The following is a 17,152-nucleotide window of genomic DNA, read 5'->3' on the forward strand; positions in this document are numbered from 1 at the left end:
TTAAATCATTGCAAGGACCCCCGCCGCAGTGGGGGTGTGGTGTGGCACCCACTGGGTCCCCAAGTTGGCACCTTGGGGGTGGGAAGGCTGGTGACAAATGCCCCAGGCAACAGGGAGCTGGTGCTGCGCAGAAGTCCCAGCACCCCTGTCCTTGGCTGCCAAAGGTCTGGAAGGCTGAGTTTGGGGCCGGGGTTCCTGGACACGGGCTGAGCCTTCTTCCTCCCCCAAATCTGGTGCCCAGCAGAGGCAAGGCTAGAGGAGGCAGAGAGTGGGTGCCAGGCGAGGTGGCAGCAGGAGGGGAAGCATTTCCTCCCCACCCAAGGAGGGCAAAAGGCCGGCGAGAGGCCCTGTCTGCGGGGACAAACACCAAGGGCGCCGGAAGTCCCTGCAGGATGTGGGCAGGGGGTGCCCGGGGTGCCCAGGGTGGCCCTCGTCCTCTGGCCAGCCCTCCTTGTGCAGACTGTGCCCTCTGCCTGCCCTCCTTAGCCCGTGCCACTGGCACCTGCCTGTCCCAGCAGCTCACTGCAGCCCCCCTTCGCCGCAGGGGCTTCTGGACCCTGGGGCACATGCTCTGCTCCCCACGCTGTGGACTCCTTATGAGAGGGTGCAGGCGTATTCCTGGTCTGGCCCAGTCCTGATGGTACGATGGGCGCTCCAGGCGGGAATCTGGGAGGTGGGAAGTCAGAACCTGGCCCTTCACCCAGTGGCACCTCCTGCCGCCCTCCCGAGGCATGTGCTGCATGAGTGGCTCCAGGAGCAGCTTGGTCTCAGGGAGCCCAGGGGGTCCCCCAGCCACTGCGTAGGGTGTGTGCTCTCTGACCAGCACCTGCCCTGTGCTGGGGCCCCAGGGAGTCCATGCTAGAATTACCCTGTTCTCCTCTCTGCATTCCCAGGGTCCGGTTTGGGACCCTATGGGCAGGCCCAGGCCCAGCAAGGGGCGGAAAAACGTCTGTGGGGTGAGCCCAGGCCTCCCTTGGAAAGTTGGCCCGCGGGCCGCTTACCTCATGGGCTCCTGCCAGAGTCCCCGGCAACCAGCTGGACTGAGGGACCCTTTTTTTCTTTACTGTTTGAATTTTTGGTATTATGTTCACACCAAGTTTCCCTTTCTTATGTCTACTGGGGCATCATACCCACAGCAGATGGTTCTGAATCACTGTTCATTCAAAAGCTATGTATTGGGCCAGGCTCTGTGCGGGGCAGGGACACAGGGAAGCAAGACACGACCCTCCCCTCGGTCCCCCGGGGAGTCAGGCAGATGCGCAAATTCAGACGTGGTACCAGATTCCAGCAGGGGCTCTGGAGGAGCTGAGGTGGTTGTGAGAGCCAGAGAATGAAGGGGAGGCCACTTTAGGTGGGTGGTCAGGGAAGATGCCAAGCCGCCATGCAGGGCGTCCTGGGTGGGGGTGTCCACGGAGGAGAGCGCGTATGCAGCAGCCCCGAGGGGTGAGCGCCCAGCGTCCTGGAGCGAGGCTTGGGGAGGCGGCCGGAGCTTGGGCACGGGTCTCGTGGCCCAGAAAAGAGCATGGATCGCACCTTCCCTGTGTGAAGGGCGCCAGAGGGGTGGACAGACACAAGAACAGCAACCGCGGGGGAGCGCCACCCAAGGATGGCAGAGTGTGCTGTCTGCCGGGCATGCAGAGCCCTCAGGTGACCCTGAAGGCGGCTCCACCTTCCTCCTCAGGCCCCCTAGGCGTCTCCAGCCGGGCACCAGGCAGAGGCCCACACAGATGCCCAGGCTGAGGAAGACGCGCCCCACAGCCTGCCCTCCGCTCCTCCTGCCAGGCCACCTCCTCCAGCCCTTCCTGCCCCTGCCCCCGACTCAGACATCGGGGAGCCGGCACAGGGGCATAGCACAAGCCCCACTCTGCCCTCTGGGCCTCGGCTAATGGCCCAGCCTGGCCTGGCACTCCTGTGGGCACGTGGCTCTCTGGCCCACTGGCCCCCAAATATGTCTGGAGCCGTTTTAAGGGCGCATCCTGTCCTCTTCCTCCCCTGGTCTCAGGCACCTCCTGGAAGTGAGTGCTCAGAAAGGGCTCACAGAATTCCAGACCCACACTCCTCATAGAAGAAATGGGGTTCACGACACACACTGTCCCCATGGTTTGGCGGAAGGTACTGACCACCTGGACAGGCAGGAAGTGCCCCCCTCCCCACGGCACCCCACTGTCCAGGAAATGTTTTCTGAGTGAGTGAGTGTGCACCAGTGAAGGAATGAGCGGCTGTAGCGGATTCGTTGCCAACAGGAGGGCCTTCATTCTTTGGCAAGTGTGCAGAACCCTGGCTGGGCAGGCTGCAGGGGAAGCCCAAGCCTGGCCCCTGCAAATGCCACCCCCAGGGCCCTCTGCTCTCTGCCTCTCCCAGCAAAAAGACACGTACTATGTGGGTCCTGGTGAGGTGAGGAGGTGTGGGCAGCGGGACCACGCAGAGGCCTGGAGACGTCTGGGTATTGCCATATTTATATTAAAAAATGAAGAAATGCCAAACCAGATTTCAAAAATTGTGGTATATTTTAAATGTGGTATGTTTATATTTAACAAATGGATGCTTTGCACACACACACATAAATATAACTGCCATTCACAGGCTAATTACCGTGTTTATAAAAGAAAAGACCTTAGGTCATGGCAGGCTCCAGGCAGTGTGGCCCAGAAATGGGACACAAATTTGAAACTGATGACAAACGGCTCCTCTCAAATGTGTGTCTTGTTAGGAGAAATGGAAAGGGAACCCTTGGGGCCCTCTGGGGGTGTGTGGTCTACCCATACATTCTCCCCGGCCCCTCATGGCGAGGCCCCACAGCTGGATGGTCTGCCTGCTGCAGAGGGGAGGCCCAGCATGGCTGCGGGGCAGCAGCTTGGGGACAGGGCAGTGGGGCTCAGGCCAGGCTCTGACCCGGGAGCAGCACAGGCTCTGAGCCTCAGGGCAGAAGCTCAGGCTCACCGCCTGCTCAGGCGAGGTGGGGGCCCTGCAGGCAGGCGTGGCCTCTTGCCTGCCCAGCGCTTACCTGCCATCCTCGTGTGCTGTCGGCCACTCTGTGCATTAGCACGTCAGTGTTGGTCCAGGAAGCAGGCTTTGTAGACCGTCCTTCACCATTTTTAGAAGGAATTATGATTAACAAGAAAGCAGTGGTGAGTAAAGTGGAAACAGCCTCTGCTCTACCCCTGACTAGCTCAGCCTCCTTGACAAGCTGTTTAATTTCCTGAGCCTCAGCTGCCTTCTTTGTAAAATGGGAGTGGTCACCCCAATTTCATCAGGCTTTTGAGAAAATTGAGTGCAGGCAGGTGTTTGGCTGAATAATATTCAGCTGTATGGACAGACCACGTTTCCCATTCATCAGGTGGTAGATGTGTGGGTTTCCGTTTTTTGACTATTACAAATAATTGAATATTTGTATACAAGTGTTTGGACATAATGTTTTCATTTCCCTTGGGTATACACCTAGGTGGGATCGCAGGGTCATATGTTGACTCTGTTTAACTCTGTGAGGAAGTGCCAGACTGCTTTCCAAAGTGGCCGCACCATTTACATTCTCCCTTGCAACGTCTGAGCATTCCAGTTTCTCCAAGTCTTCACCAATATTTGTTATTACCTGACCTTTTGACTAAAGGCATCCTAACGGGTGTGGAGTAGTCTTCCCCTGTTGTTTTGACTTGCATTTTCCTGATGACTGATAACGTCCAAGTAACTTTTCATGGGCTTCTTAGATATTTATGTCTTTTTTGGACAAGTTCCTTTGCTCATTTTTTTAATTGGGTTATTTGTCTATTACTGGGTTGTAAATGGTCTATATATAAGTCCCTTAGTGTATATATGATTTGCAAATCTTCTCTCCATCTGAGTTGTCTTTTCACTTTAATAGTATCTTCTGAAGGACGAAAGTGTTTTGTTTTTATTGTTGTGCTTTTGGTTTCTTTTTAATTTTTCAAATATGTAAATATTTACCTGATTCTCAAAGCAAAAGATATGCCCCAAGCAGTCTCATCTCCATTCACCCACTGACTGTAGATTGCCATTCAATATCTGGTCTATCATTCCTGTGTTTATGTTTGTGAAATTTTTTAAGGAACATAAAAATATTATTTTCACTTCCTTCTGAAATGGTGACATGCCACACTCTCCATTTTTGTTTCAAAAAGCAAACCCTGGAAATGGCCCCCTAGTGCTCACTGGGCGAGCTCTCAGTGCATTTTAGGGCCACACTGGTCTGTGGTGTGGCTGTGCAGTGACGGGTGTATTAGCTGGTTCCCATCTGAGGCTGTCGGCTTGTGTCCAGGCCTTTCTCCTAACGGCCCATGCAGCTCTGGATATGATTTGTGGGGGTGTATCTCTGGGCTAGACTCCTGACGTGAGCTTGCAGGGTCAAAAGTTAAGATAACTCATTCTGTTGGACAGCGCCAGAGGGTCCTCTGTAGGGACACTCCACCCCACTAGCATTGTAGCAGTGCTGGTTTCCCAAACAGAATGTATCACAAAGCTTTAGGATTTTTGCCAATCTAAAAACTGAACTTTATTGAGGCATGACTTAACGTGCAATAAAATGCACCCATTTGAAGTGCATAGTGAGTTGTGACAAATTATCTCGTTTCAGTTACCATAGATTACTTTTGCCACTTCCAGAATCTCATAAATGCATTGTACACGGTACGTGTCCTTCATGTCTGGGTGCTGGCTAGGCATGGCGCCCGAGACCCGTGTGTGCCGCTGCACACCAGCACTGTTTCTTGATGGGGAGTATTGTCATTGTGTGGCTACGCAGCACTTGTTTGCCTACTGGTGGACATGTGGGTGGATTCTGGTTGTGCCTACTTTGAATAAAGCTGTTAAGAACATACATTCTTGTCTCTCTGGGGCCAGTAGGAGTGGAATGGCTGGCTCCTCCCAGGGGAGTGTGTGATACCTCCTCAGTCGCCCAGACCTCTTTCCCAGTGCTGTGCTGGCTCGCGCTCTCGCCAGGCAGCAGCAGGAGCTCCTGCTGCTCCGCACCCTCACAGACCTTTGGTGTTGCCTGCCTTTTCAGTCTGGCCATTCTACAAAGTGCATCATGGCGCCTCTCTGTGATGTAAAATGTCCGCATTTCCCTGAGGAGTAGGATGCAGAACATCGTTTTGGGTTCTTACTGGCTGTTGTAGCTCCTCTTCAGTGAAGTGTCTTTTCACATCTTTTGCCCATTTTTTTTGGTTTTTTTTTTTGAGAGGGCATCTCTCATATTTATTGATCAAATGGTTGTTAACAACAATAAAATTCTATATAGGGGACCCAATGCACAGTCATTAATCCACCCCAAGCCTATTTCTCAACAGTCTCCAATCTTCTGAAGCATAACGAACAAGTTCTCACATGGTGAACAAGTTCTTACATAGTGAATAAGTTCTTACATGGTGAACAGTACAAGGGCATTCATCACAGAAACTTTCGGTTTTGATCACGCATCATGAACTATAAACAATCAAGTCAGAAAGGATTATTCATTTGATTCTTATACTCGATTTATATGTGAATCCCACATTTCTCCCTTATTATTATTTTTTAAATAAAATGCTGAAGTGGTAGGTATATGCAAGATAAAGGTAGAAAACATAGTAACATAATTTAGTGCTGTGAGAGGGCAAATGTACATGATCAGGTCTGTGCCTATAGACTAAGTATTAATCCAAGCTAGACAAGGGCTCTTTTGCCCATTTTTTGACAGTCAGGTTCTCTTTGAGCTGTAAGGGTTCTTTATATATTCTGGGTATAATCCTCTTATATACACTGTATTTTCTCTTAGTCGGTGGTATATGCCCTTTCATTTTCATAGTATCTTTCGGAGACCAGAAGTTGTGATTTTTCTGAAGACCCGATCAGTTTTACTTTCCTGCTTGGTATATTTTACATCCTAAGAAACCTGAGCATTTCTCTTCCTCTGAGTAAGGTTGAGTATCTTTTCTTGTGTGTTAAAAAGCCTGTTTTAAAAAATAGTTTTATTGGGTTTTTTTTCGAATTTTAAGAGCAATTTTTTACTGGTGAGATTAGCCTTTTGTGTCTTCTCCCAGTTTCTTGTCTCTTTGACTTTGCTTGTAGTTTTTCCGTGCAAAACTCCATTTGTGTTTTTACATAATGCAGCGTTTGTTTTTCTTGCATACAGGCCTCAGGTCATGGGCTCTGTGCTCCCAGATTATAAAGAAATCCATCTACGTTTACATCTAGTATTTTTATGTTTTCACTTTTTCTCACATTTAGGTCTGTTCCATTTGCAGTTGATTCTGATGTACAGTAAGAGGCATGGAGTCAATTTTATCTTTTTGCAAGTGACTATCCATCATCCTCATATCGTCTACTAAAAACACCATCCTTTCCTAAGGATTTGAGATCATATTCCCCAGACCTTTATCATTAAAATACTAAATTTCTGTATGTACTTGCACATTCCATTCTCTTGTTTCTGGACTCATTTTGTTCCATTGGTCCATCTAGTCTCATGCTGATGCAACCCTCTCTTGATTATGACTTTATGACATGCTTACACATATAGTAGGGGAGCCTTCTCTTTTCAAAGGTTTTCCTGTATAACTTGCCTCACTCCAGAAAAGATAATTGATTTTTTTAAAATTGAGAATTGTGGTGAATTTATATATTAACTTGGGGAAAGTCAACATCTTTATTGCTATTAAGTCTTCCCATACAAAAGCATTAGTTTCAGTTCACTTTTGGGAAGATTCTTGTGAGGACTGTTGCAGGGCTGTTTTGAAGGTGGTGATGGTTGTCTCATATATAGAGAGAGAAAGAGATGTTGCACATTTCCTATTAGGTTTATTCCCTGGTAATTTATCTTTTTCTCTGCTCTTAAAATGGGTTCCTCTCTTGTTATGTTTTCTAACTGGATGTCATTTGTATATAAGAAGGCTGTAACTTGTTAACATTAGCTGGCTATATTACTGAATATCCGTCATTGTATTCATCTCAGCATGTGTTTTCTTGGGTTTCCTAGGTATACTTGAATATCATCTGCAAAAATAGATCATTTCTTTCTTCCTTAGGGTACAAACATTTTTAAAGTTTTGTGTTACATATTGCCAAAGCTCTTTTTTTTAGAAATGTGGTACTAATTTATATTCTTTCTGGAAGTGTTTTGCCATACGCTTGTCAGCACTGAGTATTAACATTTTTTAAATATTTGCCAATTTAGTACAACCTTCTTTCGCCTACACGGGGCCCCTTCTCTCCCAGGTGCTGTGCCAAGGCTGAGGGTACAAGAGGGAGCAGAGCAATCTTGGCCCCTCCGGGACTCCATACTCAAGAGGGGAGGAGACTTAAGTTTCTTCCCCTAGCTCTATATTGAGGAATGGTTGCACCATGTGATTTTTTTTAAGGTACACATGGTGATTTAATATGCATATACACTATGAAATTTTGCCACTATCAAAACCTACTCTTATTATTATAATCACCATGCTGTCCATTAGATACCCAGAACTTTACCCCACTTGTAAGTGAACACTTGTGCCCTCTGACTGACATCCCCAGCCCCTCGGCAATCACCCACCGACTGTCTGGTTCTAGAAGTTGGGCTTTTTTTCAGATTCCACATTTAAGTCAAATCATATGGTATTTGTTGAGGCATAAGTTTCTGGAGTTTTAAAATGAAGATTGCTCTGTCTTCCTGAGCCTGGCAGATGGGAAAAGGGCTGCCCTCCCTGGTAGAGAAACCCATCTCAGCCCAGGAAACTCATTCTGGAAAATCTGAGAAATTATATAACATCTACTCTCCCACCCCCGCACCCCCATAGAGTCCCATCACTCAACCCTCTGGCCTGTGCCAGGAGCAAGGGGCAGCACCAGGACCCTTTCCGGCCCCCTCCACTGTGTGCAGAGGTGCTGGGCACCCTCCCCCATGGAAGAGATGGCTAAATGGATGGAGGCTTCTGCTTTCCCAGAAAGCCTTGCCCTGAGCTTGAACCCCCAGGCCCTGGCTAGGGGCTCCCTAAGTAGGCTGCAGAGGTCTACAGCTCCCGCCCCCTCAAGGCTCAACCCCATCATTCCCCCTCATGCAGCCCTTTTTTGTTCACTTTTTCCACTCATCTGTGCACCCCCTTACTTGCTGTGTGATCCTGGACAAGCTGTCTTACCTCTCAGCTTGTCCATCTGTACTTGGCAGGCTGCTGTGAGGACTGGAGGAGGGAGTATTTGTCCCAGGTCTCCAGAGCACAGGGGCTGCTCCAGAGATGTGCTTATTGAGTGAGTGAAAGAATGGATGAGTGCCTCAGTGGGCCATAGTGACTGGTCTCCACACCCAGATGGGCAGACCTGGAGGGTCACCAGGTCCGGGGGCCCATAAGTGCAGGCTTTGCTGGGAATGTGGGCTCCCTGCCCCTTATCACCAACCCCCACCTGAGGGGGCAGGGCCTGCCTGGCCACACTGGGGTCACTGGACCCAAGAGTTAGCTCCTGTACACCCCATCCTATTATCTTGAGACCATAAGGTATACGTAGAAATGGAGGGGTGGGTGTGAGAGGCACCCACCCCCCCACACACATACACCAGCTCTCAGCCATGGTGGCTGGGGCCTCAGGAGAGAGGAAATTTCCTTCTCTCTGTATTTATTTTCTACATCTTTGATTTTGAAAGCCAAGCTGGTGTTGATATTTACCTTGGCTGGGCCTCCCCATCTCCCTGGGCCCGGCGCGTGTAAACATGATGTTCTTTCTCTCTGCTCTGCTAGCTCTGAGGTGGCCTTTTGCAACCAATTCTAGGAATTTTCAAAGTCTGAAGGCATAAGTTCAGGGACCAGGCCCCCGGGGAGCAGGGAGACCCAGGGCCTGTGTGCTAGCCGTGGGCTTGGCACCCAGGAACCCTGCAGATGGCCAAAGAGTGAGCCAGGCTGGTCAGGGCCCTGCCCCCGAGGGCACACTGAGGAACATAGGCAGGACCTGGGTGTCTCCACCGCCCTGTCCCAGGCCACCTGGGGATGGCGGGCAGAGGGCTTTCTCTCCAGGGACGGCCAGCTCTCTAGTGTTTGTCTGGGTGGCACCTGGACCACAGCTGACAGGCCACCCAGATGGGCGCCTCCCCGGCCTCAGGGAGCTCGCCTTCCGGAGGGTGGATGGGCAGTGAGGAGGGGGCAGGTGGAGACGAGCTGATGTGGGATAGTGGGTGGTGCCGGTGAGGTGAGAGGTCTTCACTCGGCTCACCAGTGAGGCCCTCGGCAAGTGATTTCACTTCTCTGAGATTCGGTTTCATTATCCAAGAAAGAGGAGTGTCAGTCCCTAGTGACAAAGGAGTTGTGAGTCCCCCCCAAAGTCGTCTGCAGACGGGGAGCTGCTGATCCTCTTGCAGACATCACAAGTGCACAGGGCGGAGACAGCGCCGGTGGGCGCCTGGGCAGCTGCACACCCTGAACATCTCTTCTTCATGCAGATCTGGGACATGAGCGACGATGAGACTGTCTGACGGGGCACCGGCTGCTCCCGGGCTGCCTGCTGGGGGGGCTCTTGGTCGCTGGAGCATGACTGCTACCCCAGGATGGGAGACGCTGGACCCTGAGCCCCTGAAGACTGCCTACCCCTTGAGGACTGGGGCCTACCCCCTGCTGCCCAGGAGCTTCTGGTATTCTCTGTCCTCATCCTAGCAGTTCTGAGCTGAATAATAACCTTGGCTTTGGCATTGCCGCTGATCTGGGACTCGGCTCCCCCCACCCCGAGCAGTTCTTTTTCTTGTCACCACACGTTTGATAGTCAAGCTTTGGGGATTCTTCTTGCCACTGTGCTGGGAGCAGCAGCAGAGGCTCCGGGGAGCACTGCAGGCCTCCGTGAGGGCCACTGAGCTGCGGGCAGGGTGGGAGGGACACACTCATCCCAGGAAGCCAGAACTCCACACAGGCTTCCTCATGGGTGGCTTGGAGCCCCAACTCCAGTGTGTGGTGGGGTGGTTGTCATGTGTGTCTACCTTGTTCTGGGGCCAGGGGGTCTGCACGTCCGCGATCCTCCCCAGAGCCGGGTGTGGAATGGAGAGGGAGGTGCCCTTTCCCCACACAGGCGTCTGTCCTAAGTCCTGGAACCAAGATCACGCTGAGTGTGAGCCTGATTCCCCGAGAGTAGGACTGCTGCAGGGTGGGTGTTAAATGATGCTTCTCAGAGTAAGATAAGGTTAAAACTGCAGTTTTACAGCCCCTGCGGGTCTTAAATAGGGGCACCCCCAGTCACAGGGACAGGGCCACTGAGTCCCTCCACCCACCCCAGGCCTCCTGCACACCACAAACAGTCTGTGGTTTAAGAGCACTTTATTATTGTTCTTAAGGCTACTTTTAAGTACAAAAAAAAGATGGCCTGCCAAACCTTTTTTTTCTTCTTCCAGGAAAAACAGGCCACAGAGAATGGTATATTACAGATTTACAAACATGGAGAGAATGGTCAAAAGCACTGCGGGTGGTGGGGCTCTGGGAAGAGCCTTGCTGGACTCTGCCCGAGGCCCCTGCAGGGTCCTGCCTATCCCAGATAGGGAGGCCCCGGCCCCCCAGTGTGACGCCCTCGGGGCTGCCGGCTGTGCGGGGGAGCCCTCCGGCAGCGGGCTGGCCTTCTGTGGCAATGCTCAGTAGCCTGTAGCGGTAACAAACTGGTGGCTGTTAAGGCAGATGCAGTGTTCTCATAGACTAACTGTGTTCCTGCACTTTTTTACACACAAATCTACGACAAAAAAAGATCAACTTTTTTTTCCAAACAAAAAAAATGAATGATTACAATAGGAAAGGGAAAAATTAAATAGCTACATATCATTAACAAATTAATTGTTCTTCAAAAAATACCTACAAATTTCTCTGTACATTCTTTACGCACAGCGTAATGATGGTCTTAAAGTTACCTATATAAAAAAAGTGTTCTCAACGATCTTTCCTACAGAAAATATAGGGGGCCTGAATGTGAAAGCCTGGAAGCCCGGTTAAGTGGGAGTGAAACGCGTGCAGGGCAAGAGGAGAAGGGCTTTTCTTTTTGCCTTTTAAAAGACCTGCAGCCCCCCTGTGACCGTGAGAGCCGTCCTCAGACCTTGTCACCCACTCCCTGCCAATTTCACAATCAACCAGCTAAACCGAATTCTCCTGAAAACCAGCCTTGAAGACTCCCCTGAATCCACACTGCCCTGCAGGTGCGGCAGTCAGGCCCTGTCACCTGGCCAGGTGACTTCCTACGCCCTCTGGGAAGCAAGGCGGGACTGCAGTGCAGGCAGCCCACAGGGACGGGGGCGGAAACGGGCGTTCAACAAGCCCAGGAGCAGCTGGACACCCACAACGGCGTCTGTCAGGCTGGTGTCAACCTAAGGTCTAGTTAGTTAGTAGCTGTTACTACATAGCACACGATAGCAATGCGGCACTGCCGGCAGAACGTCCGAGGAATGTATACGGCCTTGGCCCAGCATACGAGGAAGCATACAAAATAACCTACAGAGATTGTCAGGAGTCTGCTGTTCAGCCAAGAGTTCAAGGGAGCGGTTTCTGCAGGGCGGGAAAGTGGAAGACATGAATCCCAACTCCCCCGGGAGGCACTAAGGAGCGGGACAGAGGTGCAGAAAACAAATGGTGAGGTCGACCTGCGGCAAAAACCCTGGCGTGCTCCATCCCGGCCGGCCCGGCACTGTTCGGGAGCAGCGTGAATTTCGAGTACAAACCTTAGGGGACAACTGGACCAGCAGTAAGAGATCTAGGACTGTAACTGACAAAAATAAACGAATTCTGAACAAAAGCTAGTAAATACTGTCTATACAATTAATAGAAACCAGCTATTTTCTCCACTAGCACATGCACCACAAGGCAAGCACTACGGACCCTCCCACCTCAGCTCCAGCCCAGCTGACCGTACTGCTGGGGAAAATGCCTGGGCCTGGGGGAGGCTGCAGCCCAGTTGCAAGCACCTGAAATCTAGATAAAGACCTGTAGCTGGGATGAGACTTCTCTTTCCACAGCTGTTTTGTCTAAATTAAAACAGAAAAACCCACACAAATGGTCAGAAATGTCATCCTTAAACCCTCTGTTTCCTCAGCAGTTTGCCCTCAGCATACTAGCATCTCACAAAAAGTTGTCAGGTGGGCAACTTTTGTCCTCCAATAGTGCAAATCAGACACAACAGTCCTCCGTTCTCTTCAAGTAGACGCACACACAGACACGCACTGGAAGCAAAGCCACACACACCCAGGTCTCAGGAAGCACACAGCGTCTGGGTCACCGGCAGCCCGGCCCGCCAGGGCAGCAGGCCTGCGCCAGAGGTTTCTTTGGTACCCGAGGCAGGAAGGTTGGGCGCTTCGTTAGACAATGTTCCGCACGCAACTCCTGCAATCACGCTTGAGGGGCCCCGGGGACGGACACCAAGCACGTACAAAACTAGAATGAAAATCCCAGCGACATGGTTTTTGCAAATAAACCTTCTCCCTCCACAAACCCTCCCCATTTTATTTTTTTTGTTTTTTTTCTCATTTTTTAAGTACTGACTGTTCAAAGCTCAGGCAAACCATGCAGATGGACGTCGTGGCTCCAGGGTGGCACCCCCTTCACGAGACCACGGAGGGGGAGTGACTGTGGCTGACCATGTGCGTGGAGGGGCTGGTGGGCTGGCCCCTGCGTGAAGCCGACTCGGGGCTGCTGGATGCGCCGTCCTTGGCTGCCTTGATCTGAAGCCACGTGTCACCCAGGGCTTTGGCGAAGTGGTCGTCCACGGAGCCTGTGATGGACACCGAGTTGGGCGCCGGCTCCGGCTCCTTGTAGTTCTTGCCCAGGCTCCTGCGGAAGTGCTCCTCCACCACAGGGTCACAGGTGGTGGCTGTCGGGGGGGCAGGACAGTGCTCTGGTCAGCTGGGGACAGACGGCCCACCACCCTCCCGGGCAGATCACCTCTCTGAACCTGAAATATGGTGACATGCTGGTCACCCTGGCTTAGGTGCGAGTTCAGGGGAAGAGAGAAGGCATTAAATGCTGGTAGACCTTGCTGCCTCCCGACTAGGGCGAGACCCCAGAGGTCAGGGCCCATGTGTTTCTCCCCTCTGCCCCACCCAAGCCAGACACAACACTGGGTGCACATGTGCTAAAATAAAACCCACTTTTTCAATCTCAATAAAAAATAAGCTCCAAGGTAGCTGTTCTGGCTGCAGCACAATAGAGAAGGAATACAAAGTCACCTGACACCCCAGGGAACAAGGAAGCCCCAGGCCCCCAAAGACCCCCACATCACTTACAGCTTGGGGCCCTGCGGTAGCTGGCTGGCCCGGCCGCGGCGCAGCCGCTGTGCACGATGGGACAGTGGGAGAGGTTGCAGTTGCGGGCACTGGCCGAGGCGCATGTGATCACTGAAGGCCGGTTCTGGGGACAGGAGGGGGCTGGCATCAGCTGGGAGTAGGAGGACAGCATCCTCACTCCGGCCAGTGAGTCCAGTCTTTACCTCACCCTCCCACACCGCCCAACAGAACCGAGTGCCATCTGCAGCACAACCCAGCCCCGTATTTGTCCGCCCCCAGCTCCTCTGTGCGGGCCACCCGCCACCCTCACTGCGGCTGACACATCCAAAGCCCTTCCTGCCCAAAGGCAAAGGAAGCCCAGCCCATTTGTCTCGTACTTCCAAACAGTCCAACTGCTGCCCTACAGCCAATCCCCAGAGGGAGCCGGCCTGCGAGGGCTGTGAGGAGCCACCACGGCTGTCCTCAGAAGGTCCCTGCCCTCCCCAGTCTGTGCCACTGTACTTGGGGCCTCCCAGCATTCCCAAGACCCTTCCAGCATACCCTGTGGTTGAAGCCAAAGCCAGCTCAAGTGGGTTTCTACTGTGGCCACACAGATCACGGCAGGGATGGAAGAGCACGCCGCTCCTCACCCCATCTGCTCTGCCAGTGCGCATGCCCCTTCCCCATAACCGCCCCGCTGTCTGCCTAGCAAATTCCACTTGTCCTTTAAAACCATGTTCATCTCTGTGAGGCCTTTATAACCACCACATTCAGCAAGTAAATTGGCCCTTCCAGGCGTGCTCACAGACACCAGCACAGTCCCCTCCCCTCCAGATCACACCTCACTTTACAGACCCTGGTGCAGAACCCAGGACACAGACATCTGTGAACCAAACTGGGCTTCTCCAGGTCGCAGCCTCTCCTCCTGACAGCGCCATGTGGGCGAGAAGCAGAGAAGACAAGAGGATGCAGAGACCCAGACAGGCCCCGAACCAGGGGAGGGAAGGGCGTCCTGTCTCCTCTGCAAGCTGCCCCAGGTTCGGGCCAGGGCCCCTTCCTCAGCCAGCTGTGCCCACAGCCCTGCGCACTGGGAGACACCTGGGGTCCTCCCAGTAAAACTCCCTCCCTTTTGTGCTTAAGCCAGCTCGGCTGCTTTCTGTTCCCTGCAACCAGAGTCCTGAACCAACACAACTGTTGGAAGGTGGGGACTTGTTTGGCGGACAGGGTCACAGAAGCTGAAGAAAAGCCAAGTGTCACAGAATGGATTAGGGAAACTTAAGACTGAAGAATAAACATCTAGCCTTTAGGTCAGTGCTGTCCAAAAGCAGGGCAGGTCACTCTGAGAGAGAATGTGGCTGCTTCCCGGTGTAGGCACCCGGGACGGCGGTGCAGATGGTCGGTGCCCAAGGCATCCTCCCCCTGCCCCCACCTGTGCTGAGCTTCCCAGGGTGGAGGCCCCCTACACATGCTCAGTCCCAGCTCACCTGGCTGGCTGCACCCCACACACCCACCAGGAACAGGCCTCACATGGCCCCCAGCCCACCACCCCCGCCAGCACCCTTACTTTCCAGATAGGAAATGAAGGTCAGAATCCGGTCACCTGTTGGAGGTCACACAGCCCCTCAGCAGGGCCCGGGGGGCCTGTCACACGCACTGGATCCAGGGCCGCCCCCATCTGAGGACAATCCTGATGGTCTCTGTCTCTGAGGTTTATAATATGTGACTATATCCTGTATTCCGCACTTGCTGCCAACCTCTGGGTACCTCTGTACTTTCAGAACACTCCATCCCCTAACCATGAAGTGGGGTGACATGTTCTGTAGCCTCCTCAGACGTGCCCCTCGGGGAACTTTTCCAGTTCCTGGAGGTCTGAGTCACACTTGCCAGTGCATGGAGGCAGGCCTGTCCTGCCTGCCGGTCACACACAGCTCTGCCCTCGCCCCAGGAAGCCCTTTCCCTGTGTCACTTCCCAAGCGCAGAGCTGCGGACGACACACACACTTCCCCCCACAACAGCCACCCTGACAGCTCACAAGTGAGCCAAGGCTCCCAGAAATGGGCAGCTATCACTGAGCCGGACACCAGGGCCCATTGCTCATCTCTGCCCTCAGCACGGCCCCTGGCACAGACGCAGTCAGTGTCCCCACAGGAGCTCAGGTTAGAGCAGAGCGCCCAGGCCACACGAGGCTGACGCAGGAAGGAGCTGATGAAGGACTCCCCTGTAAACCAAACACGGGGCCCCACAGCCAGGGTGGGGAGGCAGGCTGATAACCTCTTTACCACCAGCCCCAACCTGAAATGAAAGCTCAGGTCAGTGGCCACCAAGTCAGGGGAGCGACAGCCCCAGTACCTGCCCCAGGAAAGCTGTGGGCTTACTCCATGGCCCCTGGCTCTGTCCACTTGGCCAGGAATCCCTGAAGAACGCAGGTGGGAATTCAAGGTTCCCCTTCCTAGAAAACATGCTCAGCAGCCCCACAACACATCTAACAGGCGGGGGCCAGGCATGTGTCAGAGCAGAGCTGGGGAGTGCAGTCGCCAGACTCGGGCCACTGCCCAGCAGTACGCTTTTTACAAAGCCACTGTGATCAAAGTCAGCCAGAAGGTCCTCCAGGCCATGGAAATCCACGATGCAGGAAAACTCTAGAGCTCACAGAGTTAAAGGGAGGGCGAGGCCCACCAAGGGCCCACAGTGGAGGAGGCTCTAGAGGCTCCTGGAGCACCTCCCACCGGGCCACCCGGGGCTCAAGAGGCTCCACTCCCCACGCACCGCTGGCTCCCCTCCTCCCTGAGTAGCCCAAACTGCCAGAGGCAGCAGCCAGAGGGCTGACTTTCCTGGTCCTAGAAATAAACCCCTTTTATGCTTGAATCACCTGTGCTGCAGCCCCTGGTGCCCCGGAGTGCAAGCTCCAGGCTGGAACTGTCCTGCACGCACACCTCCGTGTCTCCAGAGCGTCAGAGTGCATGGAGCACGGTCAGCGCCAATAAGTATCCAACACGAATGGCAGCAGTAACAGGGCGCCAGGTTCTTAATCAGAGTAAGTGGCGGGCTAGTGACTAACAGCTGAAACACTGTAGCCCACTTATTTGAATACCTGTTCCTCCAGACTGAAACTGTGATGTAAATGCCCATATACTGACTGGCATCTAGCAAACCCCCTGCACACAGTGGGCGTCCAGTTTTGTTACATGGAAGACTGACATAAATGGGAGCAGGACGTCTGGCTCCCGCGTAGGATGCACCACGGTTCAGTGGCCTCTTGGCGGTTCCCACCAAGGCCTGGGGCCTGCCCACAAGCCATTATTCCAGACAGAATCAGAGCCGGGCACCAGGAAGTGGGAGAAGCCCTGCAGCAGGCCGGCAGGCAGGTGCCCGCGGCGGGCAGGGCTGCAGCCCAGAGCCCAGACCTCACCCCTGCTGCACGTGGCACCAAGCACACAGCCTCCTCGCTGTCCACAGTCTCACTGGCTGAGGACCTATTAGGTCACAGCCTCAGGTTGTGAGAAGTTGAGAGAAAAGTCACAGGCTCACGCAGTGTTTCCACCTCACTGCCAACGCCTCCTTTTAATATCTATTTCCCCAGGAACCCTTTTTATCTACTAAGCAAACTCTGTTTATAAAGTAATGGTTTAATTTCCCTGTTTTCCTTTAATAAAAAAAGCACCCTTATCTGCCAGTCACAGGTTTCTGAGCAGCAGGAGCTAAAAACCACTATGACCACTGACTTTGTAAGATTCCAGCCCAGAGCAGAGCCACCTGATGTTTAACATCACCTGTGTTACCTTATAACAGGGAACTGTAGGATCCCCACTGGGGTCACTCCACTGATCCTACAGGAAACAGGGTGGCCCAGGAAGGCCACTGGGAACACACCCAATCCCAGCCAGGCCTGCCCTGTGCAGAGGAGGGGGAGTCACTCACCATCCCCTGCCCCACCTCCCTCACCACCCACCTTCCCAGAGATCGTCCAGCCCTGGGCCAACC

At 53.0% G+C, this 17,152-nt stretch overlaps 2 protein-coding genes across 12 annotated transcripts in view; one reads left to right on the forward strand and one right to left on the reverse strand.

Annotated features, from left to right (window-relative positions):
• ATG7 (autophagy related 7) overlaps positions 1-10,084 on the forward strand; it is a 235,235-nt gene extending 225,151 nt beyond the window's left edge. For all 5 annotated transcript variants that reach the window (XM_037000410.2, XM_037000405.2, XM_037000408.2 and 2 more), the window contains one exon: positions 9,395-10,084. In XM_037000410.2, the coding sequence (XP_036856305.2) occupies positions 9,395-9,427 (33 nt within the window). In that variant the 3' untranslated portion in view covers positions 9,428-10,084. The remainder of the gene's footprint in view (positions 1-9,394) is intronic.
• A 155-nt stretch (positions 10,085-10,239) lies between these two features.
• VGLL4 (vestigial like family member 4) overlaps positions 10,240-17,152 on the reverse strand; it is a 138,099-nt gene continuing 131,186 nt past the window's right edge. For all 7 annotated transcript variants that reach the window (XM_017661646.3, XM_017661653.3, XM_037000412.2 and 4 more), the window contains 2 exons: positions 13,193-13,316; positions 10,240-12,780 (listed from right to left, as the gene is read on the reverse strand). In XM_017661646.3, coding sequence (XP_017517135.2) covers positions 12,512-12,780; positions 13,193-13,316 — 393 coding nt within the window. In that variant the 3' untranslated portion in view covers positions 10,240-12,511. The remainder of the gene's footprint in view (positions 12,781-13,192; positions 13,317-17,152) is intronic.

Source organism: Manis javanica, chromosome 3 (genome assembly GCF_040802235.1).
Source record: "Manis javanica isolate MJ-LG chromosome 3, MJ_LKY, whole genome shotgun sequence".
NCBI classification, from domain to species: domain Eukaryota; kingdom Metazoa; phylum Chordata; class Mammalia; order Pholidota; family Manidae; genus Manis; species Manis javanica.